Here is a 27,773-nt window from a genome sequence, read left to right as displayed (position 1 = left end):
TTCCCTAGTCCACCACCCTACTTGCTGATATCATTGCTCATATACCTGTCTACCCCATACTCTGCCTCAGTCTTGGTCTATCACCCTTCCCACCTAAAGACTAGTATTATAGCCTGGCTCTGGCTAGAGGCACAGTCTACATGGAGTTGGCCCTAAATGTTTGTGAGCTGGAATCTTGGTCCTCAGTGGGATGGTGCTGAGGTTGTGGAACCTCCCAGTGTGATGACTGGCTTTGACTGTCAAATGATGGGCCTGCGGATGCTCAGGAGATGACTTCCATACGCTTCTGTGCGTGTCTGTGAGGATGCTTCCAGGGAGTATTGGATCCAGGATGTCTCTGCGCTTCTGTGCGTGTCTGTAAGGATGCTTCCAGGGAGCACTGGATCCATGATGCCTCTGACCCAGCCAAGTTTCAGCAGCCATTGATGGATTCAAAATGTTGGCAGATTTGGGCAGGTGGTAGAACCGTGGGAGGTGGGGCCTCGCTGGAGTGTCACTGGAGCATTGGCTTCTTCCTGTCTGTCTTCTCTTTCCTGTTCACCATCAGTGAGCATCTTCTCCATCATGATGCTCTGCCCCACTACTCAGAGCCATGGGGCTCAGCAAACATGGAGTGGGGCCTCTGAATCCATGAGCCAAAATAAATTGTTCCTCCTTTTCAGTATTACTTTTAAGTATTTGACCCAATGATGAAAACCCTACTTACACATAGAGAACACTTTGGATGTTGTCCTTAGAAGGGCTTAATGCTAACTTGTGGCACTGAGTTAGTTCCAGCAAAGGCAGTTGTTATAAAGTGAGGCCTTGCCACCCACTTGGACCTTATACATCAACCCATGTTTTTTGTTTTGTTTTGTTTTGTTTTTTTCTGCTTCTCTACTCTCTCATGATGCAGCCAAAAGGATCTTCCTCAGAGACGGACAGGTAGCCTTCATTCCTAGTCCCCTAAATTGTGAGTTAAATAAATATTTTTTTTCTTTATAAGCACTCAGCTTTGGAGATTTTGTTACAGCAATGGAAAATGAGCCACTGCACGCTGAGCGCCCTCTGCAGAAGCCCCGTTTTTCTGTGGTGGACCATCTTGCCCGCTGATATTTGGGGTCCTTGTTATCTACAAACATTCCCCATCTTTCCTCTTTCGCCTCCTCTTTGTTTTGTCCCAGGGAGTGCTGGCCCTCCACCTCTCCTGTCTGCTTCTCATCCCCTGCTGCTGGTCCCTGGACAACTGCTTCATCGGGCTCTATCTTTCTTGATATGGCAACTACTCTCTTGTGCATAAGGTCCAGGTGAAGCCAATGACAGCCTGGGCATCGCCACAAATGGACAGTTTACCAATGACCACCTTTTCCTGTTTTGAAAGCCACAGCCTGGGCCTCCCTTGCCCCTTCTTGGGACTCTAAAGTGGCTGGCTGTTCCTCGCTCCTCCTGCTTGGCCACTCATACCATGGCACCCTCTGTCACTCTGGCCTGCCTCTATGACTGGGTCACCCTTCCAGTTTCCCCCTAGACTTCAGGGAGCAGTCCCAAGAACCAGAAACACATCTTATTCCCAATGGAAACCTCTTCCTTCATCCAGGCCATGCTGGGTGGGGAGCAAGTAACTCTGAAGCAGAGCAGCATTAAGGTAAGATGCCAGTGTGCATGGCTGGAGTCAGTAGCAGATTTTGAGGTGGGGGAAAACCAGCTCTTTATTAATAATTACTGGATCTTGCCATGGTTTATATATCACAAGGGAAAACAGCAGATTAGTCCATAGATAATTCAATGGTCCGTTTTAAAAGGAATGGCAGAAGAAATTTAAAATGGAATCGACCAGGGTTTATGCTTGATTTGTATTGGTGGAGTTTTCCATTTAGTTATCCATACGTTGAGATATCACCCATCATTTGTCAGGTAGCTAAGGCATTTAGCTAATCAAATGCCCAACCAGAAACACCCAGTGCCACACAATTGTTGTGGGATGGATCAGAGGGAAAGGAATGGCTTTAAGCTCAGATACCATCTGGTCAGAGGCTGGAGATGTCTAGAGACATCTTTGGGTCACCATGGCTCCTAGCTACCTTGTGAATGAGCCAGCAGTCTAGAGATGGAAGCCACCGTGCCAATGGGATAGCTCTAGAAGCCTTGGCAGGCAGCACGAGTCTTTACATGCTGTGTGCTTCTGAAAATGTTTTTGCATAGCATCAGTCTGTACCAACTCATTTCTTGATGGCTTCTCCCGGGTACCAGCCCTGGAGAGTGGTCACTTCTCAACTACCTGCTCCTTTCCTGGAAGTAAGCTCTTGGGAACCAAGCTTCCTTCTCATTTCAGGTTGCTCACAGTGGATACACTTGAGAGAGTCAGGATGCTGAGTCCTGTGATGAGGGACTCTGAAGAAAGGGGACCACTCTGGAGCTAGCTAATGAACCCAGGGCAAACCCTAGTTCTGGTTGGGCATATAGGAAGGAGCTCAGTGTCCCGGCCTGAAAGATCAGAGAGTACTTACTGGTTTGAAGTATACTTACTGGTCTGTAAAGTATTAGGAGAGTCTTTGATGGAAGGAGCTGTGTGAGTGCAAATTAGTCATTATTACAACTTCCAGGCTTACAACCGAAACCCCACCTCTTGCCTGAGAGGGCCCCACCTTTGAGAACTACAGTGAAAGATGAAGTTGGGAGGGTAACCGTCTCCTCTCATTCGAGTCCATTACCTGTGTACTCGTCGTCCTCTTCAGGGGTCTCGGCCTGGGGTGGTGGCCCAGCAGCCTTGGGAGGCTCCAGAGCATCCGGGGCTGACAGCTCCAGCATCCGTGAGCGAGACTGATGGGAACTGAAGGTACGGTACGGGTGCTCTGCTGTGCCATATAAAATGAGGCTCCACTCTTTCAGCTTTCCTAGAAGGCACCAAAAGCACAGTTAGCCCCCCCCCCCCAAAAGCTCTGGATGTGCCTGCAGGCCGCTGAGCATCCATCAGGTGCTGCCTAGTTTCTACTCATAGGTTCTTTGTTGTTGCTGCTGTTCCCACGCACCTGTTGACCAGGTGTGACGGCTGCTGATCTTGGTTGACAACCTGACCATACCTGGAATTGACTAAAATCCACATGGCTGGGTACATCTGTGAAGGATCGTTCCTAAATTAAACCATTTAATTAAATCATTTAAAGCGTCTCTTTCCCACTTTTAATCTGGTTCTTTTGAAGTGGTGAGACACATCTTTAATCCAGATCATCTGGGCTGGGGGAGATGCACCTTTCAACTGAGCCACACCTTCTGCTGGCAGCCTGGAGAAAGGACACAGGAGAAGGATGCTTGCTCTCTTTGCCTGCTTGCTCTTGCTCTCACTGGCACGTCCAGTCCTCTACTGGTATTAGAGCCTTATTTTTCAGGATTCTAGTATATAAAGGCATCCAGTCGCATGGACTGAACAACTATTGGATTATTGGCCCTTCCATTGGTAGACAGTCATTGTTGGACTAGCTGGACCACACACTGTAAGCCATTTTTAATAACAATAATACATAATGTGTATTCATTCTATAAGTTCTGTTCTTCTGGAAAACCCTGGCTAATACAGAGTTTGGTACCAGAAGTGGTTCTAGAGCAACAGAAGTATAAGGATGAATTTTTTAAAAAGTATCTGGAATAGGCTTTCAAATTTGCCAACACCTACAGTCACTGAAGCCTCTCCTAGAAGCTCACAGTGTCCTGGAAGCCCATGGCATGAAACACTTTGCAAACTCAATGAGGCAGATGCATCTGATTGACTGCACTTTGAAAGATCTGGACTACAGTGAGTACTTCCACTTCAAATGATTTAATTAAAAATAGTAAACCTCTCATATAAGTATGCCCAGCCACGTGGGTTTAGGTCATTCCAGATTTAGTCAAGTTAACAACCAAGAATAGCTACCACAAGTCCATCCCTTGCCAACTTTACCCACAATCGCATCTCCTAATGATTTGTTTCCAAATAAAAAACATAACCAGGTCATAATTACACCTAACATGCCATAACTATCCCTTGAACAACCACGAATGCATTATACATTTTAGAATAGGTGGCAATGTCCCTTAATCAACATCCTCATGGTATCTCAAACTTAAATATGATAACCACTGATTTGCTTTTCATTGACGTTATATTATATAATAAAGACATCGAGGAAAGAAAATGCAAATATCTGTACAAACACACTCTTAACAAAATACAACAGAAACATTCATGTCAATTGTAATCTTCAGTTCTGCAACTGGTCACGTGGCCTTAGCTGGCACATATAACTACTTTCCCCTACTACCTGTTCTGTATGGCCTCCTCCCTCAGCAAGAACCTGAGCAGGTCTTGGCTCTTTTTTCTGGGGGAGTGACCCATACCTTCATCCCTGAAGGGTCTGTGCCCTTCGTCATCCTGTGTGGGTTAGGGTGCTGTAGTTTCCCACTGACTTTAGTCGCAGAATGTTGTACACCAAGAGATGCCCTGAAGCAGGGGTTCTCAACCTGTGGGTTGCCACCCCCACCCTTTCACAGGGGTCACCTTAGACCATTGGGAAACACAAATATTTAGATTACGATTCATAGCCCCATCAAAATCATAGTTATGAAGTAGCAACAAAAATAATTTTATGAGGGCCACCACAACAGGAGGAACTATATTAAACTATATTAGGAAGGTTGAGGACCACTACAAAAGATCTCCTGCACTTCAGACACAATCTTTCTTACTTCTCTTGTAGAGAAGCAATCCAATGTCCCCATGGTAATCTGTACCAGCCACCCATCCTAACACCGTTACTCCTTTCTTAGCCTGTTGGCTTAAGGGCCTCAGAAACCTAAAATGCCCAGGGGTAAGCCTGAGCTTCCAGGACAATGGAACTTCTGTTATGTCTCCTGGCAGGAGTGCTCCTGACTCTGGAATTGAAATTTCTAGGCCAGCAGAACTGAAGGTAGAAGGAACAGGAAGCAATTTTTTTTTTCTGGTGGATTATCAGGGGTATAGTGAGTGGAACCATTTCCCTTTCCACCCCTCGATTCCTGGACCTGTGTGTAGATCCTGGCCATGGGAGAAACTGCATGGTATATTGGACACTGATTTGAACGAAGCATCTACTGCCCTCCGAAGAACCCCGCCCCAGCCCTCCAGGCTACTGCCACATAATTGATGGTGTAACTGTGTTACAAAGGGCCATTCTACCTTTTGATCTGGCCAGCTGCCAGGATGGAGGGGAACGTGGTAAGGCCAGTAGAGTCCATGATCATGGGCCCACTGTCTCCCTTCTCTGGCTGTGAAGTGAGTTCCTTGGCCAGAAGCAATGCTGTGTGGAACACCATGATGGTGGATAAGGCATTCTGTAAGTCCATAGATGGTGGTTTTGGCAGAAGCATTACATGCAGGGAAGGCAAATCCATAACCAGAATAAGTATCTACTCCAGTAAGGACAAAGCATTGTCCTTTCCACAGAGGAAGTGGTCCAAGGTAGTTAATCTACTACCAGGTCACTGACTGGTCACCCTGGGGAATGGTGCCATATCCGGGACTCAGTGATGCTCTCTGCTGTTGGCACTCAGCAGCAGCTGTAGCCAGGTCAGCCTTGGTGGTGGCAGTCCATGTTGTGGAGCTCATGCAAGACCCTCCATCTCTGCCACCACTTTGTTCACGGGACCATTGGGCAAGGACAGAGATGGCTGAAAAGGAGGCTGACTGTCCACAGGATGGGTCCTCCTGTCTATATGATTATTGACCTCTTCCTCATCTGAACTTGCCTTTTAAAAAAAGATTTATTTTTATTTATTACATATACAGTGTTCTGCCTGGATGTATGCCTGCACACCAGAAGAGGGCACCAGATCTCATTTCAGATGGTCATGAGCCACCATGGGGTTGCTGGGAATTGAACTTAGGACCTTTGGAAGAGCAGACAGTGCTCTTAACCATTGAGCCATCTCTCCAGCCCCTTGACGTTGCCTTTTGATGAGCATTTACATGGGACACAAGTATCTCACATCCTTCACCCATTTGGAGAGGTCGATCCACATACTTCTTCCTCAGATGTCTTTTCCACCAATTTTCTAATCATGCCCTGTCCAAGACCCTGACCATCCAGCCAGTCCATTGGCTATAGCCCATGAGTCAGTGAACAATCCCATATCTCGCCATGTCCCTGCCAAGCAAAATATATGACCATGAGTACTGCCCGAAGTTCTGCCCAACTGTGAAGATGTCTCTTTTAGGGTTGTCCCAGAAAGGCACTGTCATGCAGCAGCTGTCCACTTCTGGGTAAAGCCTGAGTAACGTACAGAACCATCAGCAAACTAGACCTAGTTTTCTCTTCCTCAGTCAACGGATTATAGGTCATACCCCAGGAGGCTATAGGTGCATGCTTGGCAGCAGGCAACATTGTAATGAGAGTAGAAATCATTGGTATTTGGGCATTTTCTTCGTGTGACTTGTTTGTGCCTTCAGAACCTACTCAGGGTGAGTCCAGGACAGCCAAGGCTACACAGAGAAACCCTGTCTTGAAAAAAAAAAATCCACTTCCACACATGCTCCCAAGACTTTTGCTTAAATGAATTAGCCAACTCATTAAGCTTGTTTGTAGAGTAGTGGTCCTCCTCATAGACTACACTGTCTAACCCCCCTCTACGAGCCTGCTCAGCTTTACGTCTAGAGGCCACTATAGGCCTCTGAGGACACTGGTATCGTCTTGCCGGCATCTCCTTTGGGAAAAGTCATTGTTGACTCAGCAGACAATGATGATTAATTTCCTCAGTCAAGGGTGGTCAAGGCAATATCTCAGGCAGTGGGAATATATCTTCTGCTGAGAGTGGAGAGACTACTTCCTCAGGTGGGATGAACCCTTGAGAATTTGAGGGTTCAAAGTTTTCAGCTTTTCCTGGATCCTCCCATACATCTCCATCCCCAGTTACAAGGTCCCATTTTTTACTCATTTAATGCCCAGTAACTGCTGATACCCTCCAGGCTGGGACTTAAATTTGTGCTATAATTCAGCCAACCTTAAAATGAGGTCTTTGGTTTGATTTTCTGCAGCCTGGGCTCTGTGGCTGCTGGGGAGGAGACTCTCCTCCAGAGCACACTTAGAAACCTCTATGCTGTTTATGAACATCTGGAGCCAGTGAGTTTTCATCACTGAGTTCATTGTTTTCCTTCACCATATTCTGAGATGTTAGAAGCTAATTTTATCACAGAGCTCATTCTTCTTTCTCAGTTTATCTATAGATGGCAGGAGCAACCAACCAGTAGTATCAGTTTCCTTATTTTTCAACTTGGTCAAAAGTTTTGTATACAGAGTCACCAAATCTTTGACTCTCATGATCGGATTCCAGCATCTACCGAAGATTAGCTGAGACATCTAGCCTTATGGACTGAGCAACTACTGGATTCTTGGACCTACTGTTGGTAGGAAAGCCATTGTTGGGCTAGCTGGACCACCAGCTGGTAAGCCATTTGAATATACCCCCTTTCTCTGTATGTGTGGATCCACCCTATCGGTTCTGTTTCTCTAGAGACCCCTGCCTAACACATCAGGTAAACCTACTGCCTGGACCACAACAGCTTTGCCCCAGCTGTCTCCTTCCTCAAAAGCCAGGTTTTTCCTCTCCCCCACATTCCTGAGCCTGCCGGAGGGAGGCTGGCGGATCTGAATCCTGCTGTCCTAGAGGTGCCTTTGGCTCCCTGCCCCGGTTCACTGCAGCTGCCTTTGAAGATGCTCTGCCCCCAAATTGGCATTAGCTAGCAATCTGCCCCTATGGGGAAGACTAGGCAACAGGCTTGTTGAGGCGTCTTGTCTGTTGGCTTCCCATGGGACACTGGGTTGTGTTCAAGGGCTTTCTATTCTGAAGCATAGAGGAATTTGGTCTCAGGCTTGTTTCTCTACATACAGCTCATGGGAAGTAACAGGGATGGGAGATGAGAGAAGTCCTGGGGAAAAACCCAAATGCCTACCTCAGCTAGGGCATGGAAACTCTATACTTGGAAATAGCAAGGTAAGCGGCAGGATTGGGCTCCATAAGAGGAGCATGTAACAGGTGTGGGGAGGCCAGAGTAGGACAGTAGGGAACCTAGCCTATGATGGAGGTGGGGTGGGGACCCTGCTCTACCTTCTTCCTCCAGGTGGAAACAGCAGTAGCTAGGTATGCTGAAGTGTGAGGAGAGGTAGGATGTCCAACCTGAGACTCCCAGGTTCATTCTGTGGGTGCGCATGTGTATGTGTGATGCTGAGCCTGAACCCAGTGCACATGCTGAGCAGGTGCTCTAGCACCGAGCCATCACCACACCATCAGCTGAACTCCCAGTGCCCTGAAAACACACTACAAGCCAAATAATGGACATCTGTGACCTTGGCCACCTGTTTAGGGCTTCTCTCATGACAACAGCATCCCTAGCAACAATGCTTAGGACAACCAAAGGTGAGGGGTAGTGCTGTGCTCATCCTTTGGGGTGTATGCAGTTTGGCCATCAGCCCTCTCACTGTGCACCCTGATATCTCTGCTACAAAGGCAGACAGCTGCCGCTAGATGCCCGTGCAGAGATGGCTCTGCAGTGGGGGCAGCTCAGCCAGGACAACTTCATCTTTAGCTCCCATGGGCATCTCAGGCTCGCTAAATCTCAGCACAGAGGGCTGGTTCTCATCAATGTGCCACACGTCCCTGTGACCTGCCCCTGGCTTCTCGAAGACCAGCAGGCCTGGGTGAGTGATAGCCAGGGCTGGCCTGCAGCTCGCCATGCCACAGTGTGGTAGTCTGTTACCTGGGTGGCTCATCTGTAACTGTGGGTTGTTTTTGTTAGTTTTGTTTTGTTTTTGTTTTGTTTTTTTTTTTTTTTGGCCAGCCCTAAGGTTGCATCCCCCAAACTGCTTGCAATCCTTTAACTGTGTCCCCTGCGAAGTCCAAATCTTGTAAATATAATCCCCCCAACTCACAATAATAACATTTGGAGATGCGCTCGGGGAGAATAGCTAGGGGCAGATGATCTAATGAGGGTTAGGCCTCATGACGGCATTAGGAGATATATATGGAGTAGAAGCCAGAGCAGAGCCAGCATACTGGCTCTGACTCACCATGCTGTACCATCCGTCACATGATGATGCAGGAGAAAGGTTTCACCAGATGCTTTTGGACCTACCTCCTAGCTTCTAGAACCATAAACCAAGTAAACCTCTAATCACTGTAAATGACTCAGCCTCAAGTATTTTGTTATAGCCACAGAAGACAGAAGACGGAATTAGGCAACCCTGTATTGCCTGGGGCTGGCTTGGCCTGGGCAACATTAAAGGATGTATAGAGGCAGAGGTCCTTCCAGTTGAAGAAGCAGACCTTTCCCTCGTGCACAGACCTCTGTGGCTTGGCCTCTTTATACGCCTCACAGGTGCTCATTTGACTATGGCCCTGAGTACCTCACCCAGCTCCAGAAAGCCCAGCCACGCCGCTGCCGCTGACTTGATCCATCCCATACTCCTTAGGGTCAAATTAAAGCTATATTTCAAACCGCAAAGGAATCTGGCTCCTTAACTGCTGAGTGACAAACGGTGATTACAGAGAGAGACTGGCGACTCAAGGTCAGAGCCCAAGGACTCTGAAAACTATAATTTAGCCAAGAGTTATTTCAGACCTATAGGATGTCTCCAAAAACACCCACAAAACCCCAGCTCACTGAAATTAGAATCTTATTTTGGGACACAGTTTCAGTCAAACAAACAAAAGGAGCTGTTCTGTCCTCAGGATCAATAGTGTCCAGTGTGGAGGGGAAACAGGAAGGCTTTCCCAGGAGCCGCCCTGCGGGAGGGAGCAGAAGGGAGGCTGCCACTCAGGCATGGAGGGGAGCTTTCATTTTTATGACAGGCCCTTGGGTTGATTTTCTTAAAACCATAAACACCCCCCATATTTCCCATTGACATATATGCATTCTTAAAAAAACCTAATTAAAAAAACCCTACAAAAAAACAAAGAGCAGTAGGTACATATGGGGTCTATGTTTCCAAGGAAGAGGCATGGATGGTTCAAATCCAGCTGCAAAGGCAAGAGGGTTAGCCTCCCTGGCAGAGAGCGAGCCTCATGCTGTGCTCATGCGCGGTGTGAGGACCTGTGTGTAGTCCCAGGAACTGAACACATTCTAGGACACACACCTTTGCACATTCTAGGAAGCCCTCTACCACTGAGCTATATAGCCCAAGCCCAAGTGTGTGGGTGCAGAGTCCAGAGCGCCACACTCGGCATCTTGCTCAGCTGCCCCTGCCATGCCCCCTCCATGTTTCTGTCTGAGGCAGGGCCTCCAGCTGGACTTGGAGCTCGCTGCAGATCTGGCTGGACTGACCAGGGATCTGCCTGCCGCTGCCATCCCCAGGGCTGTGTTTCAGATGTGCCTGCAGCACCTGGCAGCGAGGTGGGGGACTGGGACCCCAAACTCAGGTGCTTGTGCTTCTACAGCAAGAACTTTCCTGACTGAGCCATCTCCTCAGCACCTCCCAAGTGTTTTATCCTTATGAACACACAGACTGCCCCGCTCCTTTTAGGAACACACCTTGGAGCCCTGCCGTGCCTTGCTTTTTTCCACTAGTTGTGCACCATGGAGGCCATTTCCTTGCTGCATTGCACAGAGGGGGTGTTATTGACTTACATGATGGTGCCCCGTGGGTGGGCACTTAGGTGCTTCCGAACTGGTAAAACCGCACAGAGTGGTATAACCTTGCAACCTATGATGTAACTTGGGGCATGGGGGTAGGGGTGAGGATGATACAGAGAGGCAGACCCAGCGTGCAGCCTGGCTCTGCCTTCTACAAGCTAGGTAACATTTAGGTGAGCTGCCTTGCCCTCTGTTCTTCAGCTTCTGAATCTATGGAGGAGTGAAAACAATTCTATGCCTCAGAATACCAGCTGGCAGATGGGGAACTGCCACCAAAGTACTTGGCAAGTAAAGTTGGATAAAATGTCATTTCGTTTTCTTTCTTTCTTTCTTTCTTTCTTTCTTTCTTTCTTTCTTTCTTTCTTCCCTTCTTCCTTTTGAGCCAGGGTTTCCCTGTGTAACATCCCTGGCTGCCTTGGAATTCACTTTGTAGCCCAGGCTGGCCTCGAACTCACAGAGATCCAGCCGCCTCTGCCTCCCAAGTGCTAGGATTAAAGGCATGCGCCACCATGCTTGGCTGAACATGTCATGTTTGTATCTTGTTTTGAGGTAGGGTCTCAGTGGATTCGTCCCCTTGGCCCTCTGCATGCTGGGACTACAGATGCCCCACCCTGCTCAGTTCACTTCAGGTCTAAGTGTACTTGCAGGCTACGTTCTTGGACACGAGATTGCGTATTAAAAGGAGCGTGCCCCCTCACAGCCTGAGACTGTCAGCGTAACAACTCTAAGAGGTTAACCTTGGGAACACTCTACTGTGAGACGCTAAGCAGCTTTTCAAGTGATTATGAGCCAAACACTTTTCTGATTCGATAAAAATCGCAAGCAGTTTATAAGTTTGGAAATTTACATGAACTGTTTGCTCAAAACAAATGATGGGTCTTCAAAGATGTGTCAAAGCACACCAAAGCTGCATCGGCAGTGAGATGTGACAAAGCACACAGACACCACATCGGCTGTGAGCCAAGGGAAATAAGAGCTGTTTTGCTCACACCTGCTTTGTAGTTTTGTCCTTTAAATCTGTAAGATATTCATGAGTGCCTCTGAGGGCCCAGGCAGTATGCTAAAAAATCATGAAGCTTAGAAATAAGAACCCAGAAAATGAGTTTGCAGGGGGAAGGAAGTAGGGCCACAGGAACCCTGAATGTACCCCCAACAATTTAACAGGCATGCTTCCCACAACCTGCCCTAAGGTTACATGTCAATTTTGGGTGCATTTCTTCCTTTTTTCTCATGCTTTGTTGCTGTTTTCACCTTGCCGCCTTCATAAAACATGAAGACAACTGTTCCAGGGGCTGGATAAATGGCCTTCTGGCTAAGAGTGCTTGCAGAGGAGCCAAGTTGGCTTCCTAGCACCATGTCATGTGGCTCACAACTGCCTGTATCCAGCAGACCTGACGCCCTCTACTGGCCTCCACAGCACCTACACTTGTGTTGTGCAAAACTACATAGAGATACCTATAAAATAAAAATAAATCTGAAAAGAGAACACTATTCCACAATATGGCAAAAAGTACAGGGCATAAAACATGTAAGGAATTTGAAGATGACTTTTAAAAAGTCATTTTATGCTACTTACAGCAGACAGGTTTTTAAATATTGAAGCACATAAAAAGGAAAATAAGTCATTCATTAGTGCTTTGGCATGGGTATTTCAGGTTACTTCCTGTGTAAGTGTTTCCATGCTGTGGGTCATCACCTTCTCACTTAGTGCCATATGATACTTACTGCATTCAGGAGTTATTTATTCGCTTATTTATTAGTTCATTGCCGGGCTGTGCTTTTCTTACATGGGCATCAGCTTCAGCATGGGGCAAATGTCTATCAAACAGTTGATGTTAACATATGGCCACACAATGAATAAATCAGTAGCTCAAAACACCAGGGCTTTTCTTTTTTAAGAAACATGTTTCACCACATGAATAACTATTTCCTTGTCTCTGTCTATCTGTGTGTGTATGTGAGTGTTCGGGGGTGGAGGTACTGTAAGAGTTCAACACTGGGAGCTGATTCTCAAGGGCCATTGACCTTGATTTTTTTTTTTTTTTTTTTTGAGATAAGCTTTCACTGGCCTGGAGCTTGCCAAATAGGCCAGGCATTAGTGAGCCCCAGGGGCTCCTCCTTTGCCTGCTTTCCCTGTACTGGGATTACAGGCATGCATTACTATGCTTGGCTTTTTATGTGGGTACGAAGGATCAAACACAGGTCCTCAGTGTTCCTACAGCATGCACTTTACAGACTGAACTATCTTCCGAGCCCTAAAACCGTTTCTTTCTTTCTTTCTTTCTTTCTTTTTTCAAGACAGGTGTCTCTGTGTAGCCTTGGCTGTCCTGGACTCACTTTGTAGACCAGGCTGGTCTTGAACTCACATCAATCCGCCTGCCTCTGCCTCCTGAGTGCTGGGATTAAAAGCATGCGCCACCACGCCTGGCTCTAAAACCCTTTCTTAATTATGTCCTTAGCACGGGTTATATTGTAAGAGAATATTTGTCTCCCCACCTCCCTCTCCACCTAAGTAAGCACACTTGCTAGAACTATCACTCACTATGGTTTAGCCAACTGTCTCTTGGTGGATTTCCTCAAGCAAAAGCAGTGGGTCAGATACTAAGACGTTATTAAAGCTTTCGCCACACACACCATGCTGGATTCCAAAGCAGCCAGGAGGATGATCGGGGTCACCTGGGAAACCCAGTTCCTGCAGTGACAAGCTCCTGCATAGGGTCCCTTCTGCTGTCCCTGCTGCCACTGAGTCAGTGAGGCCAGATCCTGTGTATTCAGCAAGCATGTCCAGTCAGGAAGATCTGCTCCAAGGTCCTAGTTGAGGGGTAAAGAGGGTATTTTCCTCACTTCAAGTTTAACAAGACCCTTATCTACTGAATCCTGCCTCATGTGTGAGGATACAGTTCCCCGTCTACTGCACCCCTCGTCATGTGTGAGGATGCAGTTCCCTGCCTACTGCACCCCTCGTCATGTGTGAGGATGCAGTTCCCTGGGCAGGCTTCCTCTATATTTGGCCATTGCCTACAAGCCATGCTCTGATTAGGAAGGAGAGGCACGAAGATGAAAAAGAATCATGGAAGAGAGGCTGACACATCCAGGGCTACTCCACGTCAGCTGGAGCCCACACTCAACAGAACGGCTACTAGAAGCACTTTTAAGATTCGGCCCTCTTTTGGGCAAAGCATTTGACCCAGGATCTGCAGCAAGCCTGTTCAAGACCACTGTGACAAATGCCCAACTGGAATGACACAGGAGGGGGGGTCTCAAAAGACCCCCCCAGTCTGTATTCCTTGGCTGTTTTGACATTGGATTCCTGAGATCACAGAAGAGTACAGTCAAACCCACCTGCTTACCCACTGAGGCTGGCACTGGCAGCATGCTGCCTCCAGGAGCCCAGCGCAGGACCTGGGTGGCTATAATTGCCAGAGGCCAAGGATAATCCCTGGCTAATCCCACTGGATGTTGCCAATCAGCAGGTTTATCTCCACCTATTATCTTCCCAATGCATTTCCTGGATGAATTAAATTCCCAACAAGCAAACAGGATTATTCTTATTTTAAAAGAAAGAACCAATATTAAGAGAGCACTGAGGTTGAGCTTGCCAGGAGGAAAGTGGCAGCGGCAAGGAAGCTTTTCTTTGCCCAGATGTTTGAAGTAAGCCTTAAAGATCCCAAGAGAGGGAAGGGTTTATAACTGGAGACAGCGTGGGGCACGATGGGGAGAGGTTCTGCCGGATTACAACTATGAGCTAAGAGTCGGAATTCCTAGCGTTTCTTACCTATACAAGGAGTTATTAACAGCCAGGACTCTATTAAATCTCCTGCACTCCCAGACTTAACACATGCAGGAAGAAATAGTTGAAACACAGTAAAGGAAGAAAGGGATAGAAAATAAAATATGTACGTTCCAGTTTAATGCTTCAATTAATTTTTTTCCCCTTCTGGGGTCCAGGGAACCAGTCCCAAAGTGTAAGCACAAAGATTTGAGGGAAAAGAATGAGGAAGGCAAGCTGGGCACAGTGGCGCACACTGGTAATCCTAGTACTCAAGGAGGAAGAGGCAGGCAGATCTCTGTGAGTTCAAGGCCAGCCTGGTCTACAAAGCAAGTCCAGGACAGTCAAGGCTACATAGAAAAACCCTGTCTCAAAAAGCAAAAAACAAACAAATAAACAAACAACAACAACAACAAAAGAGGGCTACTGGGGTCTAGTTATAAAAATTTACCTGAATGAGGAGGAGGCCAGAGGATCATGACTTTAAGGCCAGTCTGAGCTACACATTAGCCAGGCAGCAGTGGTGTGCACCTGTAATCCCATTACTACGGAGGCAGAGGCAAGTGGACCTCTGAGTTTAAGGCCAGCCTGGTCTACAGAACGAGTTCTAGGACAGCCAAGGCTACACAAAGAAACTCTGTCTCGAAAAACCAAAAATCAAACAACGAAAAAAACAAAACACAACCCCACAAGAACACCTAGAAAATTCACTTTTATGATGTGCGAATTATAACTCCAAAAATCCGTTATCCAAAATAGTGTGTATATATTATATCTACACAGTGGCTATCCATAGCAACATTTACTCAATAAACCTAACATATAATTTAAAATGCACTTTAAATCCTTATTATGGCAAATAAAGAAGGTAAAGGGCATTGAGGAAATGGCACATATGCCAACACACACACACACACACACACCACACGCATGCACGCACGTGCGCGCGCACACACACACACAGACAGAGAGATAGAGAAACACACACACACATGCACATACAGAGAGAGGGAGGGAAAGACAGACAGATAGACACACATACAGAAAAAGAGAGAGGGGGATGGGGAGAGAGAGACAGAGAGTCAGACAGGCACACACACATATGGGGAACGGAGGGCGAATGAGAGAGAGAGACAGAGAGAGACAGAGAGAGACAGAGAGAGAGACAGAGAGAGAGAGAGAGAGAGAGAGAGAGAGAGAGAGAGAGAGAGAGAGAGAGGAGACTAATGAACCCCTCTAGATTTTGTCATAGAATCCCTGCATGATGGTATTTCAAATGCCAGAAGGATCCAAGATTCTGGGAAGCATCAGTAGGAATATGGTCTGGGGACCCCAGTGGACGCTGGAACCTGCAGATAGCCCTGCTCTGTGGAGCCACTGTTCTCCCTGAGCATTCACACTCACGCTGGACGCCATCACCATCTGATCTAAGCCCCATTGGCTGGCACTGTGGCTGTAACATCTACAAGGAGCAACAACAGATCCAGGAAGAGTTTTCCCTTTTCACAGTTTCATGGCTGGAACAGCCATTCTTACTGCAGAACACGACCACCTCAGGATACCCTTTTCTTACTTGTGTGAAGCACTTGGTGGCTCCTCTTTGGTCCATGTGAATCGCCAGTCTCACTCTGCTTCTGCTATGGGGATTTTCTTAACTAGATAACAATTCACTGAGCTCTGATACTGTATGCAATAACTGAGGCAGCTGACTTGATAACCTAACCCTAAGTGACTAACAGGAGGATGGTATAGCCAGTACACTGGGCAAAGGGAAGACTCACACCTTCACCTGGATGGGGCAGAACAGGAGTTCAGCACCCTGCTTGGAACAGCATACACTTGAATGTTTATGAACTGAAAATTTCTGGAAATTTTCATGAAATATTTCCAGATCGCCGTTGATTGTGCGTAACTGAAAGCAATGCGGTTTGAATGAAAAATGTCCCCCACCTGCTTGGTCTCCAACTGGTGGCATTGTTTGGGCCAGTTACAGAACTATGCTGGAGGAAGTATGTCATTGGGGGCGGGCTTTGAGGATGTACAGCCTGTCCCCACTTGCCGATTTTGCATTGGAGATGTACTGTGATCAGCCAGCTTCCTGCTTATGCCACCCTGTTTTCCTTGCCAGTTGCCACATTTTCCCCACCAGGATGGACTGTGTCCCTTTGAACTGTGAGCCAAACGAAGCCCTTTCTCCTTTAAGTTGCTGTTGTCAGGGTGTTTTATCACACTAATAGGAAAGAAATGAATACACGGAGGAAAATGGAATTGTTGCTTCTGAGACTACTGCATGTGCTGGGTAACAAGTAGAACACTTGGTGCTTTTCTCCGCAGCCCTGTCAACTTAGGCACTGGGGTGCTTTCTTTTATTTAGTTAATTCAACCACTAATAATGTCATGATGCCATGGAACCCAGGGCCTCACACATGCAGGTTAAGTGCTCTTTCTCTGAGTGTTAGCCCAAAGAGCTTTCATTTCCTGAGGTGTTGGGGTTGAGCTAGTTTATGTAGCTCAGGGTAGCCAAGGCCTTTTTTGTGCCTACCTCAGTTTTGGGATGACCAGCGTGTGTCATCACATCCTGTGGGAATGCTACCTGGAAAAGAATAAATTAATAGTTCGAAAGCCAGATAATGTTCAGGCTTATAATACAGAACAGCCCTTTCTTTCTTCCCTCCTTCCTCTTGGGATCCTATTGGCTCATATATGCCTTCCTCTAATACTTTGATGGCCTGTCCTGGCATTTACACCAAATTCCAAATGTTCGCCCGTCCTGTCCCGCTTCCTTGACTTCAAATACTGCCCGCCTGCTTCTCTCCCACTTCTGGGCACACACTCAGCCATCTCCCTCTTTATTTCTGTAAGGCATCTTAAAGAAAAACAACCAATCAAAACAAACCCATATGCTGCTGTCCTGGGTGTCCTCTCAGATTAGGACACAAGTCCCTCAGTCAATAGTTGGCAGCACTTCTTCTTCGCTCCCATCTTATTTTCTGGGGCTAATTCCTCTTATTTGCTGTCTGATTTAGTTACTGGGTTTTGCTTGCTTGCTTGCTTGTTTAGTCCTTTTAAAGCAAACGCTTACTATGCTGCTCTGGCTAGTCTTGAACTCATGGGATGAAATGGTCCTCCTGCCTCAGTCTACTGAGCAGCTGGAACCACAGTCGGCTCGACTCCATCCTGGAATTTTTTTTTTTAAATCTCCGCCTTAGATTTATGTTTTAAAGGCATTTATCTTCCAGTGTTCATATAAAACCTGTGGCAGCAGGCTCCCGTTTTACTGCTGCCATACTTGCAGTTTTCTAAAGTTTCTACTTGCCGCCCAAATTGCCCTTCTCCCTTGCCAAGTTTACTCTCTGCTGGAGTTTTTCTCTGCTTTAATATTGGATGGCTCCCTCACATGCCTGGCGGGTTCCTGGGCATCCTCTCATATTTACTAGCAAGGCAATAAAAAGCCGACTGGAGGTCTCCTGTGTTCTTGGAGTATGGAGACGCGCCTGTGGTCCACTTCTCCGTTTTGTATACAGGCAGACTTGTACAATGTGGGCAGGGAAGTGTGGGAGTATAGTAGCTGTCTCAGATGTAAGTAACACTGCATGGCAAATGCAGCTGTTTCCCACTGAAAACAACAGAGGTCAGATAAAGACGCAATAGCCTGAAAGTGCTGAGATTAAGCGAAGCATTTTGCTAAGTAGGCTCTATTTTTTAATCCAAAATGAGTTGAAATAAAGGCTCGAGAATTCACTGCCATCAGACTGGTGCGCTAAGTGATGGTGCAGGAACACACCTGTGATTCTGGCACTTGGAAGGCTGAGGTGGGAGGAGCTTGAGTTCCAGGCTAGTTACAGCCAGTGAGCGCCATGGGGACTGTCCTATCCCTGCCTCCTTTTACTAGAAATACTGGCCTGTGTCACCATGTCTAGCTTTTTTTTTTTTTTTTTTTTTTAACACATGTATGTTGGGGGATCTGAACTAAGGTCCCATGCTTGCTTGGTAGGTTACTTCACCAAGCCATTTCCAAGTGCTTCCCCTTTATTTCTTTAAGGCATCTTAAGGAAAAACAAAACAACTAACCAAAACAAACCCATATGCTGCTGTCTTCACTGCATCACTAAAAAAATGGAGTTTGTAATGCACACAGAGGTGCAAGACGCACCCCCTACTCCCCACCCCAGCACAGATTTGAGACGAAGCCACTAGGAGGATCTCACATTAGTGGCAAGCGGGGCATTTTAGGTCGGTTTTACTGAACCAGGAAAACATTTGCTGCATTTGTAACCCTACAACAAACGCTCAGATTATGACTAAGAAACCAAGGCAGGAAATAAAACAATTTTAAAAAATATTAGCTTGATCCAAGATATGGCAAGAAAAGGAGACCAGAACACATTTCATTTAAAAAATGCAATTGGACTTTCGTTTGTTGATACTGACTTGGATTGTTTTGTGTTCTTGCATGAACTGGCTCAGAAGTCTGTATTCACAGAATGGGCCGTTGGGATGCGCTCCCAGGGTTAGTATATTGGCTTTATCAAACTAGTTGGAAGCAGCTCCTCTTTGCCACTGTCTGAAAGAGTTTATAGAACGCTGACACTATTTTTCATTCACATGTTTGGTAGAATTTGCCAGAGACTCCACCTGGCCTTGAGTTTTCCTCCAAATTATAGAGCTAGTTTTATTTATAGAACAATTTTGAAACTGCACTGAACAACCCAAGAGCTTCTTTCTTCTCAAGCACAAATGGAACAGGTGTTAAAACCTCGTATCACCTTCATGGACTATTTTATCTCCCAGCTGTATCTGAGTCACTCAACAATCTCCTCCCTTGGATGCAAGTTTGTTCTTCTTTCTTATAGTTAAAATACACACACACACACACACACACACACACACACACACACACACACACACACACGCTATGACTTGCACAAGAGAGTAGAAGTGTAATTTCCTTATTGAACAAAGTCCTTGGCTAACAATGGCATAGTGCTGATCTGGAGCCACATAATTTTTGGTCTGATGCCAATGCCAATGTAGCTGTATCACCTTTAGCTGGTTATTTGCCTTGTATATTTTCCTCATCCACTTTAGTTTTCATATTTTGGCTTTCTTCTGTTTCTGATAACTTTCTTGTGTATGGTTATAACAGTTCGAACAGGAAGCAGGCAGAATAGTTAAGCCAGGAGAATTCAAGGAGGCTTTAATGAGGACACTGTTCTGTGAGCAGAGCCTACGGAAGCTAGGGAGAGAATGCTGGTCACGGGGGTTGGTGTCTGGTAAGCAAGGGGAAGATGTCCTTGTCACGCTGCCGAGGGATGCTGCTTCCCAGAAGACCATATGGAGGACCGTCTCCTCCCTTCCTCTCCTTGCCTTCCGCACACTGCTCAGCTCTCACCGCTACACTACTTCAACCAGGCACTCTGGCTACGTCCACCTCCCAGAGCAGAGTACAGAATGTGTACACTGTGCATAAATAAAACGTCCCTGGCATAAATGCAAATACATTAAAAAAAATCAGATGTGACAATCTTTGCCTTTAAAGTAATCTGTCCCTTTGGCTCTGTTGGCCGTTACTATTCTCAGGCTCCTCCCCACTTTGAGGTTGTGAGTGTGCCCACTTTGAGGTTGTGAGCGTGTTCACATGCACCTATTGTTGGAATTTTAGCACCTTGTTTTCCTTGCTGTGGTCCTGCATTTTGTGTTTCTCGGTCTTCCCTTCGGTTCCTCCAAGGTCCGGGTGTTGGAAGGTCAGCTAGGAGCTCTCCTCCCACAGGGCCATCAGAGACAGCGAAGGCCCCCAAGGGAAAGCCAGCTTCGCCCTCCAGGCCTGCCTTTGGATGCTAGCTTGCCTTCAACAGATACTTTAAACAATTATTTCCTGTAACAGGGAGGTCTCCAGACCCTTGGTCTTCTGTAGCATAGAAATAGAAAAAAATCTACACCACATTTTAATGCTTTAATTCTTTGTTTTTTGGGCAATTAGCAATTTTGAGGGAGAAAGCTAGGTTAATGTATAATAAAAATATAAGCAAATTTACAAAAAAACATAAAGGTAGGGATTTAAAAGTAGATATAATTACTTAAACTCTGAGGGGGACATTGGGGATTATTTTAAAGGTATATTCATTTTTACATATTTTCATGCATGTGAGCATTTGCCTGGTATATATATATATATATATTTACCACATGCATGGCCGGTGCCTGTGGTGGTCAGAGGACAGCTGCAGATTGCCTGGAACTCTGAGTTACTAGTGACTGTGGGCTGTCATGTGAGTGCTGGGAACTGAAACCAAGTCCTCTGCAAGAGCAGCCAGCTCTCTTGAACACTAACCATCTCTCCAGCCAAGATTATTTTTTAAAAAAAGGATATTCAATGACATTAAAACCACTGGATATGCAAGTAACAAAAAAAAGAAGCCAAGTTATATGTGTAATGCAGCTAGAATATACAACGTAACGGGGGAAAAAAAAAAGACTGGATGGAAATAGAAATATATTTTTAAACATTCCATGTTTCTCAAAATAAGTTTTATTGCCTCTGTTTAAACAGTAAAAGTACCCATCCCTTGTGGGGAGGGTTTGGTTGTTGAAACACTGACCAGCCAGGCAGCTAGCAGATGTAAGGGAGCCTCCATTCCTCTTGCTGGCAGGGCGGAGCCAAGAGTATGGCTTTAGAAGCTTTACCTCTTCTGAAGATCTTTTCTTTCTTTTAAAAAAAGATTTATTTCATCTTTAGTTACGTGCTTATATGTGCCTGTGTGGACATGTGCATGGGGGTATGGGTACCCCCAGAAGCCAAAAAGGGCAGGAGATCTGGAGCAGGAATTATAGATGGTTGTGAGCTACCCCCTGTGGGTGCTGGGAGTTTAACTCAGGCCCTCCAGAGGAGCAGCAAGTGCTCTTAACCACCCAGCCACCATCTCCTCAGGCCCAGGAGGGTCTATTTTTCATTTACATTTCATCATCATTGAACTAGTCATATGCAGATGTACTGGGGGACAGAAAGGATGCCATGTCCCACGAAGAAAGCCAGCCGTGGTGGGGTTTGGTGCCTCACCGGCTGAGATGAGGTACTTCCTTTGTTCTTGAAGTAAGAGAGTTTAAAGGGAATGTTACCACAATGGTGCCTGGAAACGTAGAAGCAGGTTGAAGTGGCTGGCTGCAGGATTAATGCAAATGGTGCTAGGAACGGAGCATGACAACCATGTGCCTGGGGGACGGTTTAGAAACGGTGCTGAATTCTTCGGTTTTGTTTCCAAGCAAGTGGGAGAGACCCTTGGTAGTCACTGTCTCCAGAAATGAGTTTAGGGAAACTGTTTAAAGGCGGCATAGAGGGTGCGCGCATTCAGTCTGTCTTCTTCCTAGCGAAGAGGGTTAAGATTGGGCCATCGGCCACAGATCGCAAGATTCTAGACTCTCACTTTGGAAATGAAGATCAGCTCCAAACAGATGTCAATAAAACAGAGGTCAATAAAAGCAGCAGCGAAACCAGAGCAGTTAAGAAAAAAAAGACAAATCCGAATGAGCCACGCAGAGGGAACCAAGAACCAAGGAACTCTTTAAGAAGACGAAGGAGGATGGCCCTGGGAGACTCATCCTTCCTCCTTTAACTGATTAGTGGCTACCCTGTTCAGCATGCACGCTGAAAACAGGGTTGATTAAAACCACACAAGCTTTTGATTTAAATAAGGCTCACGCTTGCACGCATGCCCGCCCGCCATTCAATCACTCAACAACTGCTTATTAACCATGCTCTCGGCGCTGAGCTGGGAGGGGAGGGACAAGGCCAGATTCAACCCGGAACATCCCAAAGGCTGTGGCACAACCACACTGGATCAGGTCCATACACAGTGGCTCCCAGGTCTACCCTTGCAGACTAGTTCAGAGATTAGGGGAGCGTTTTACCCAGTCTGCCACCCGAGCGTGTTTCGGCCCAGCTTCTCAGGATGATTCAGGTGGGCTTCAGCTGTCTTGGATGGCACAACCCCAAAGCAATCAATGGCAAGGAGGGCGGGATGGGGGAAACGAGTGTAAGTGCAGTCAGAACCGAACAACAACATAAAGTACACCCGAGGGGGCTTGGCCAAGGGGAGGGCTTCCAAAGTGGTCTCATGGGACTAAAACATGCCTTAGCCTGTTAATGGGGCTGAGCTTCTGTCCCTGTCTCCCATTGCATAACCCTTCTTGGTGGTGTCAACTGTCTCTCCAGGGAGCTGCGTGTTGGTTAGGGAGGCCAATGCCAAGTCTTTCCTGGGAGGGGAAGGCAAAGCCGGAGCCACGGGTCCTGCTGGTTTTGATCTGACCCTCTGGAGCTCATCAGACTGATAAGGAGGTCAATGGCAGTCAGGTGACAGCCCAGTCTCTACCTCAGGAGAGCCTCAGAGAAAGGAAGCAAGCTGTAGGAGGGGCCTGGGGGCAGCAGCAGGCCTGGGCAGTTCCGGGCAGGTGAATTAGAAGCCAAGAATGGAGCTAATGTTGTCAATATTTGCACTTTGAGGTGTAAGTCTGTAAAGGAATGTTAATCTGGAACGTGGCCTGGAACACCTTTAATCCAGGAGACAGAGGCAAACAGATCTGAGTTCAAGGCCAGCCTGGTATAGAACAAATATCAGGTAAAGAAAAACTTAGGTCCAGGCGTGGTAGTACACACCTTTAATCCCAAACGAAGGTTAAGTTGGTTTGTAGAAGGAAGCACCCATGTTTGAAAGTGATGTCTAATTGAGCAGAAAGGACAATGAATCAGAGATCTGACAGAATTAGATACGCCCAGCTCTCACAAGGAGAGGAAAGGGAAGCTACTTAGGAGGAAGTTTTACAGAGAGAGAGAGGAGGCAGTTTTACCTGGACAGGAATAAGAAATAGGTTGCAGAGAACTCAGGTGAAGACAGAATGAGCCAGGAAATGAGAAAAAAAACCAGAAGATTAAAAATATTGCTGAAGTTAATTTGAGGCCAAGCAGAGCCATTCTGGGCTGAGAGAGAAGCCAGATTGAATAAGTCAGCTGGGAGAGGAGTTTGATCCAGAATAGCTGAGTTTAACCAGTCGAGAGCTCAAAAAGAACAAGAAAGGCTGAGCTTACTAAATAGTAAGTCTCAGAGGCTGAAAACTTTCTAGGCCTAGGTTAGATTGTACGGAGGCTAGATGCTTTCAGGACTAGCCCTAGGTTAGCAGAAGGAGACAGTTAGCCTCCCATACAACAATTACAACAAGCAAATAAAAGTTCCTTTTACAGGAGGGAGGGAGGAACAGGAGGATACAAATGATGGAATAACAACTGAGTTGTAATCTGAATAAATTAATTAAATAAAAAAAAGATTAGATGGATAAAAGATGTGCTTAGTTACAATATAACTGAAGGAGACTGAGGTGTGGCTCTGACAGACAAACATGCACAGGGCCTCAAGTTCAGTCTTTGGCATCATCCATCAAATAAAAAAGAAACAAAATTCAAATAAAAGTTCCTTTTACATAAGTCCTGAGCTATCCTGTCTGCAGGAGTCCCACGTAACGAGGCTTCCTTCAGCTTTTCAGTCCATAAGCAGAGCGCCTCTTTGAGACTAACTGCTGAGTCTGGTAGAACAGTGGTGTAAGCTCCATAACGCCATGCCCCAGTAGTGTCTCGTGGGCTGGGGAGACGGCTCAGTGAATGAAGAGATTGCTGCGTAAGCAGGAGGACACGGACACACACACACACATACACACACACACACACACACACACACACGCACGCACGCACCAGGTGCAACAGTGTGCATCTATAATCCCAGCACTGGGGAGCCATAGGCAGGCCGATCACTGGGGCTTGGTGGCCAGCCAGTCAAGCCAAATTGGTAAACGCCACGTATAGGGAGACTTTGCCACAAAAAATAAGGTGGAAAGTCATGAAGGAACACACCTGACATTGACTGCTGGCCTTTACACACACATGAACAAAAGTGTACATGTTACCTCCCCCGTGCCCAAGTGTACATAGATGTGCACAAAAAAATTATTTCATAGGACCCTGGACTCAATCCTCGGTACTGTGCTAAAACTAACATCCTTGGTACTGTGCCAAAACTATCTGACGAAATAAAACTTTGAAAAGTTGTTCTAAAACTGTATGTATGTACACGTGTAGATGAAGTGCACTTGTGGAGGTCAGAGAGAGAACCTTGTGGAGCCAGCTCTCTCGTTTACTTCAGGTTGCCAGGCCTGTGTGGCAACTGCCTTCGCTAGCTGAGCTGTCTCTCCATTTCTCCAGTTTACAACTTTTTGTTTTGTTTTGTTTTGTTGAGGCAGGTTTCTCTGTATAGCCTTGGCTGGCCTCAAACTCACAGCAATCTTCCTGCCTCTGCCTCCCCAAGTGCTGGGATTACAGGCATGGGACACCTCACCAGAATATAACTTTTATTTATTTATTATTAGGTTTGATTTTTTTTTTTTTTTTTGAGACAGGGTCTCTCTACATAGTCCTGGCTGTGCTGCAACGCATGATGTAGATCAGGCTGGCCTCAAACTCACTGAATTCCTCGTGCCTCTGCCTCCCAAGTGCTGGGATTAAAGGCAAGCACCACCACGCCCGGCTAGGATTTATTTTTATTATTTTTAATTACACGTATGATGAGTATGTTAGGGGAGCTGTCCGCAGAGGCCACAGGCATCAGAGGGGCCTGGACTTGGAAGCAATTGTGAGCCGCCCAACGCAGGTGCTGGGAAAGGTGTGACGTTTCAATGTTGAGCCATCTCTCCAGCCCCAATCTTAAGACTTTCAAGACAGAAATACTTGTGGACCATCACAGGCACTATAGACAGAGACAGATTATCTTCCTGAAGCTTTTCAAACTCCTCACAGAGAAGTTCACATAAGGCTCGCATTCAAAAGGCCCTGTTGGCCCCAGAAAACCACATACAATTATTTCTCCCATATATATGCAGAAGCTGGAACAGACAGAGGGTCCATGACTTGGCCAGCAAGGGGCTTGCTGGAGTTCAGACTAGGCCTGCCCATGCTCTGCTGAGGGTGCACATAAACACAATGTAGAAGGACAGACCGCTCTGACGCTAGCCCAGAGCTGGTAGTGAGCAGTGGGGCCACTTGTCCCTACACTTGCGCTTCTCTCAGAAGGCTGGGTGGACAGTGGGTCAGCCATCTTCGTAGCTTAGCTGAGCTTCGTTGTAGAACTCTGAACATTTTCCCATTCTTTCTGGGCCTCTTTGATCCTGCCCCAGCCTTAACTCTCACATCTGTGGGAAGGAGGGAACCAAAGATGGGATCCCTTTCCTAGGAAGCGTGCAGGTAGAGTCAGGTGTGCCAGGCTGAGCTCCAAGGAAAGCCAAGATGTGTGGGAACTGTTCTAGTGTGTTCTGAGCCTGGGGAATGCAGCCAAGTGCACAGGAAGCCACCAGGATCTGGGGCCCAGCTGCCTGCCTGCCTGCCTGCTCACCTCACAGCAGTTCTGAAGCAAAGCTGTTGGTTAACACATTTCCACTTGCTTCAATTAGAAAACAAAGCAAACACAGAAACAAAAAATGTTGCTCCAGGAGAGGAGGGGGGGGGGTGAGAGAAAAAAAAAAAGAATAGGTGTATACCTGCTGGGTTTTCCATAGAATTCAGTTTGCCTTCAGTGTGGCAACCTGGATTCTATCTCTAAACTCTCAACTTTTCCAGAAACACAGGCTGTTTAGCCTCTCTCATAGTGATGGGGCTGGTATCTACAAGGTACCCCTGGGCTGGAAGGCAAACAGGCTAGAACTTAAAGTTTGAAGTAAAACTTACTTCTGTAGTTGGTGTGTGGGGAAAAATGGAGAAAAAGGACCTTGGTTTCCATGGTAACTTTTTTTTCTCCTCAAGCAACCAGTTTAAGTTGCATTGGAAAAGTTCACTTCTTCCAGGTGCTCACAGCATGATAACAAGAAAGCTGTGACTACTCCAATTCCTGGAACTGTGTCTGTGGTCCTGCCATCATATCTACCTCTTGCGCTGTAATTTATATTTTTCAGTGATCAATAAAATGCTGAATGCCTTTCATTTGTTAGTTGTTTGTATTTTTCTTTGTAAACTGATTTCAAGCTTTTTCTTTTCTTTCTTTCTTTCTTTTTCTTTTTTTTTTTTAATTTCATTTGAGGGAGGTCTCCGGCCACTTGCTCGGTGTTTGGGTCTGAGGCCGCTGCTTCACCAGGCCATTTCTCTGCAGCTCAGCTGGAGGCTGCACACGGCCCCACACCCATGCAAGGGCATCAAGTCTGTGGTGGTCTGTGCGGAAGACGTGTCTGCTGATCAGCTACACGGCCAACACCTTCCCGGGAGAGTATATCTCCACGGTTTTCGCCCAATGTGATGGTAGATGGGAAAGCCGGTCACCCTGGGGCTGTGGGTCACTGCTGGCCTGGAAGACCATGATAGGCCTTGGCCGCTCTCCTATCCTCAAACTGTCTGGCTGTTGCTTCTTCTGAAGGATGCCTTTCTGATCTGTGTCTCCCTGGTGAACCCGGCCTCCTTCGAGAATGTCCGTGCCAAGTGGTACCCAGAGGTGCAGCGTCACTGCCCACACACGCCCATTCTTCTGGTGGGCACCAAGCTGGACCTCCACGATGATAAAAGATTGCACTGAATGGCTGCAGGACAAGAAGCTAGTACCCATCACCTACCTACAAGGCCTGGCTACGGCTGGAGAGATCGGTTCTGTCAAGTGCCTGGAGTGTTCAGCCCTGACCCAGGGAGGTTTGATGAAGCCGTCTGGGCCTTACTCTGCTTGCCTCCAGTGAAGAAGCCAGGCAAGAGGTGCATTGTTTTCTAGAAGCCTGTGTGGCCAGCCTGGCTCAAGTGTGCCCTGGTGCTGAGCTGTCTGGTGTCCCTGAGTCTGCGGTGGGACCCTGCAGATTCCACCTGAACACTCTGAAAACTGATGGCCACTGTCATCAATGGAGCAGGATAAAGCCAATACATATAAAAGTAGTCTTCCTATATTTCAACAATGAACATGTTGAAAAAGGAACCATAAAACACCATTCAGAATAGCCTAAAAATGCATTGGAATAGACCCAATCAAGGAAAGTGAAAGACTTCTACAAAATATAAAATAAAAATAAAAATAGAGTTTACAATTTCTGGAGCTTTTCATACATGGCCATTAATATTTACGTCATTTCCCCTTCCAACTCCTCACACGTGCCCTTCCCTCCCACTCAAATTATTGACCTCTTCTTTAATTATTTTTGTTACAACACACACACACACACACACACACACACACACACACAGGGGGCGGGGGGAGGAACCTGAGGTCATTAAGAGTGAAGACTATTGAAGACTATATTAGAAGACAGACACCCCTCCTCCATACTCATGAATTGACAGAATACTGTGAAAATGACTCTATTATCAAAAGCAAGTTATAGACTCAGGGC

General features: G+C 46.6%; 1 protein-coding gene and 1 pseudogene across 2 annotated transcripts in view; one reads left to right on the top strand and one right to left on the bottom strand.

The window, feature by feature from the left end:
- Pcsk6 (proprotein convertase subtilisin/kexin type 6) overlaps positions 1-27,773 on the bottom strand; it is a 182,513-nt gene that overhangs the window by 23,348 nt on the left and 131,392 nt on the right. Inside the window, exons 14-15 of one of the 2 annotated variants that reach the window (XM_051148691.1) lie at positions 2,691-2,873; positions 2,506-2,544 (exon numbers count right to left, since the gene is read on the bottom strand). In XM_051148691.1, the coding sequence (XP_051004648.1) occupies positions 2,506-2,544; positions 2,691-2,873 (222 nt within the window). The remainder of the gene's footprint in view (positions 1-2,505; positions 2,545-2,690; positions 2,874-27,773) is intronic. The other variant, XM_051148692.1, reaches the window with a different exon arrangement.
- Positions 26,066-27,163, top strand: LOC127192337 (ras-related C3 botulinum toxin substrate 3-like; annotated as a pseudogene).

This window comes from Acomys russatus, chromosome 7, assembly GCF_903995435.1.
Source record: "Acomys russatus chromosome 7, mAcoRus1.1, whole genome shotgun sequence".
NCBI lineage: Eukaryota > Metazoa > Chordata > Mammalia > Rodentia > Muridae > Acomys > Acomys russatus.
The sequence above is the reverse complement of the archived record's forward strand: the minus strand, read 5'-3'. Positions and strand labels throughout refer to the sequence as shown.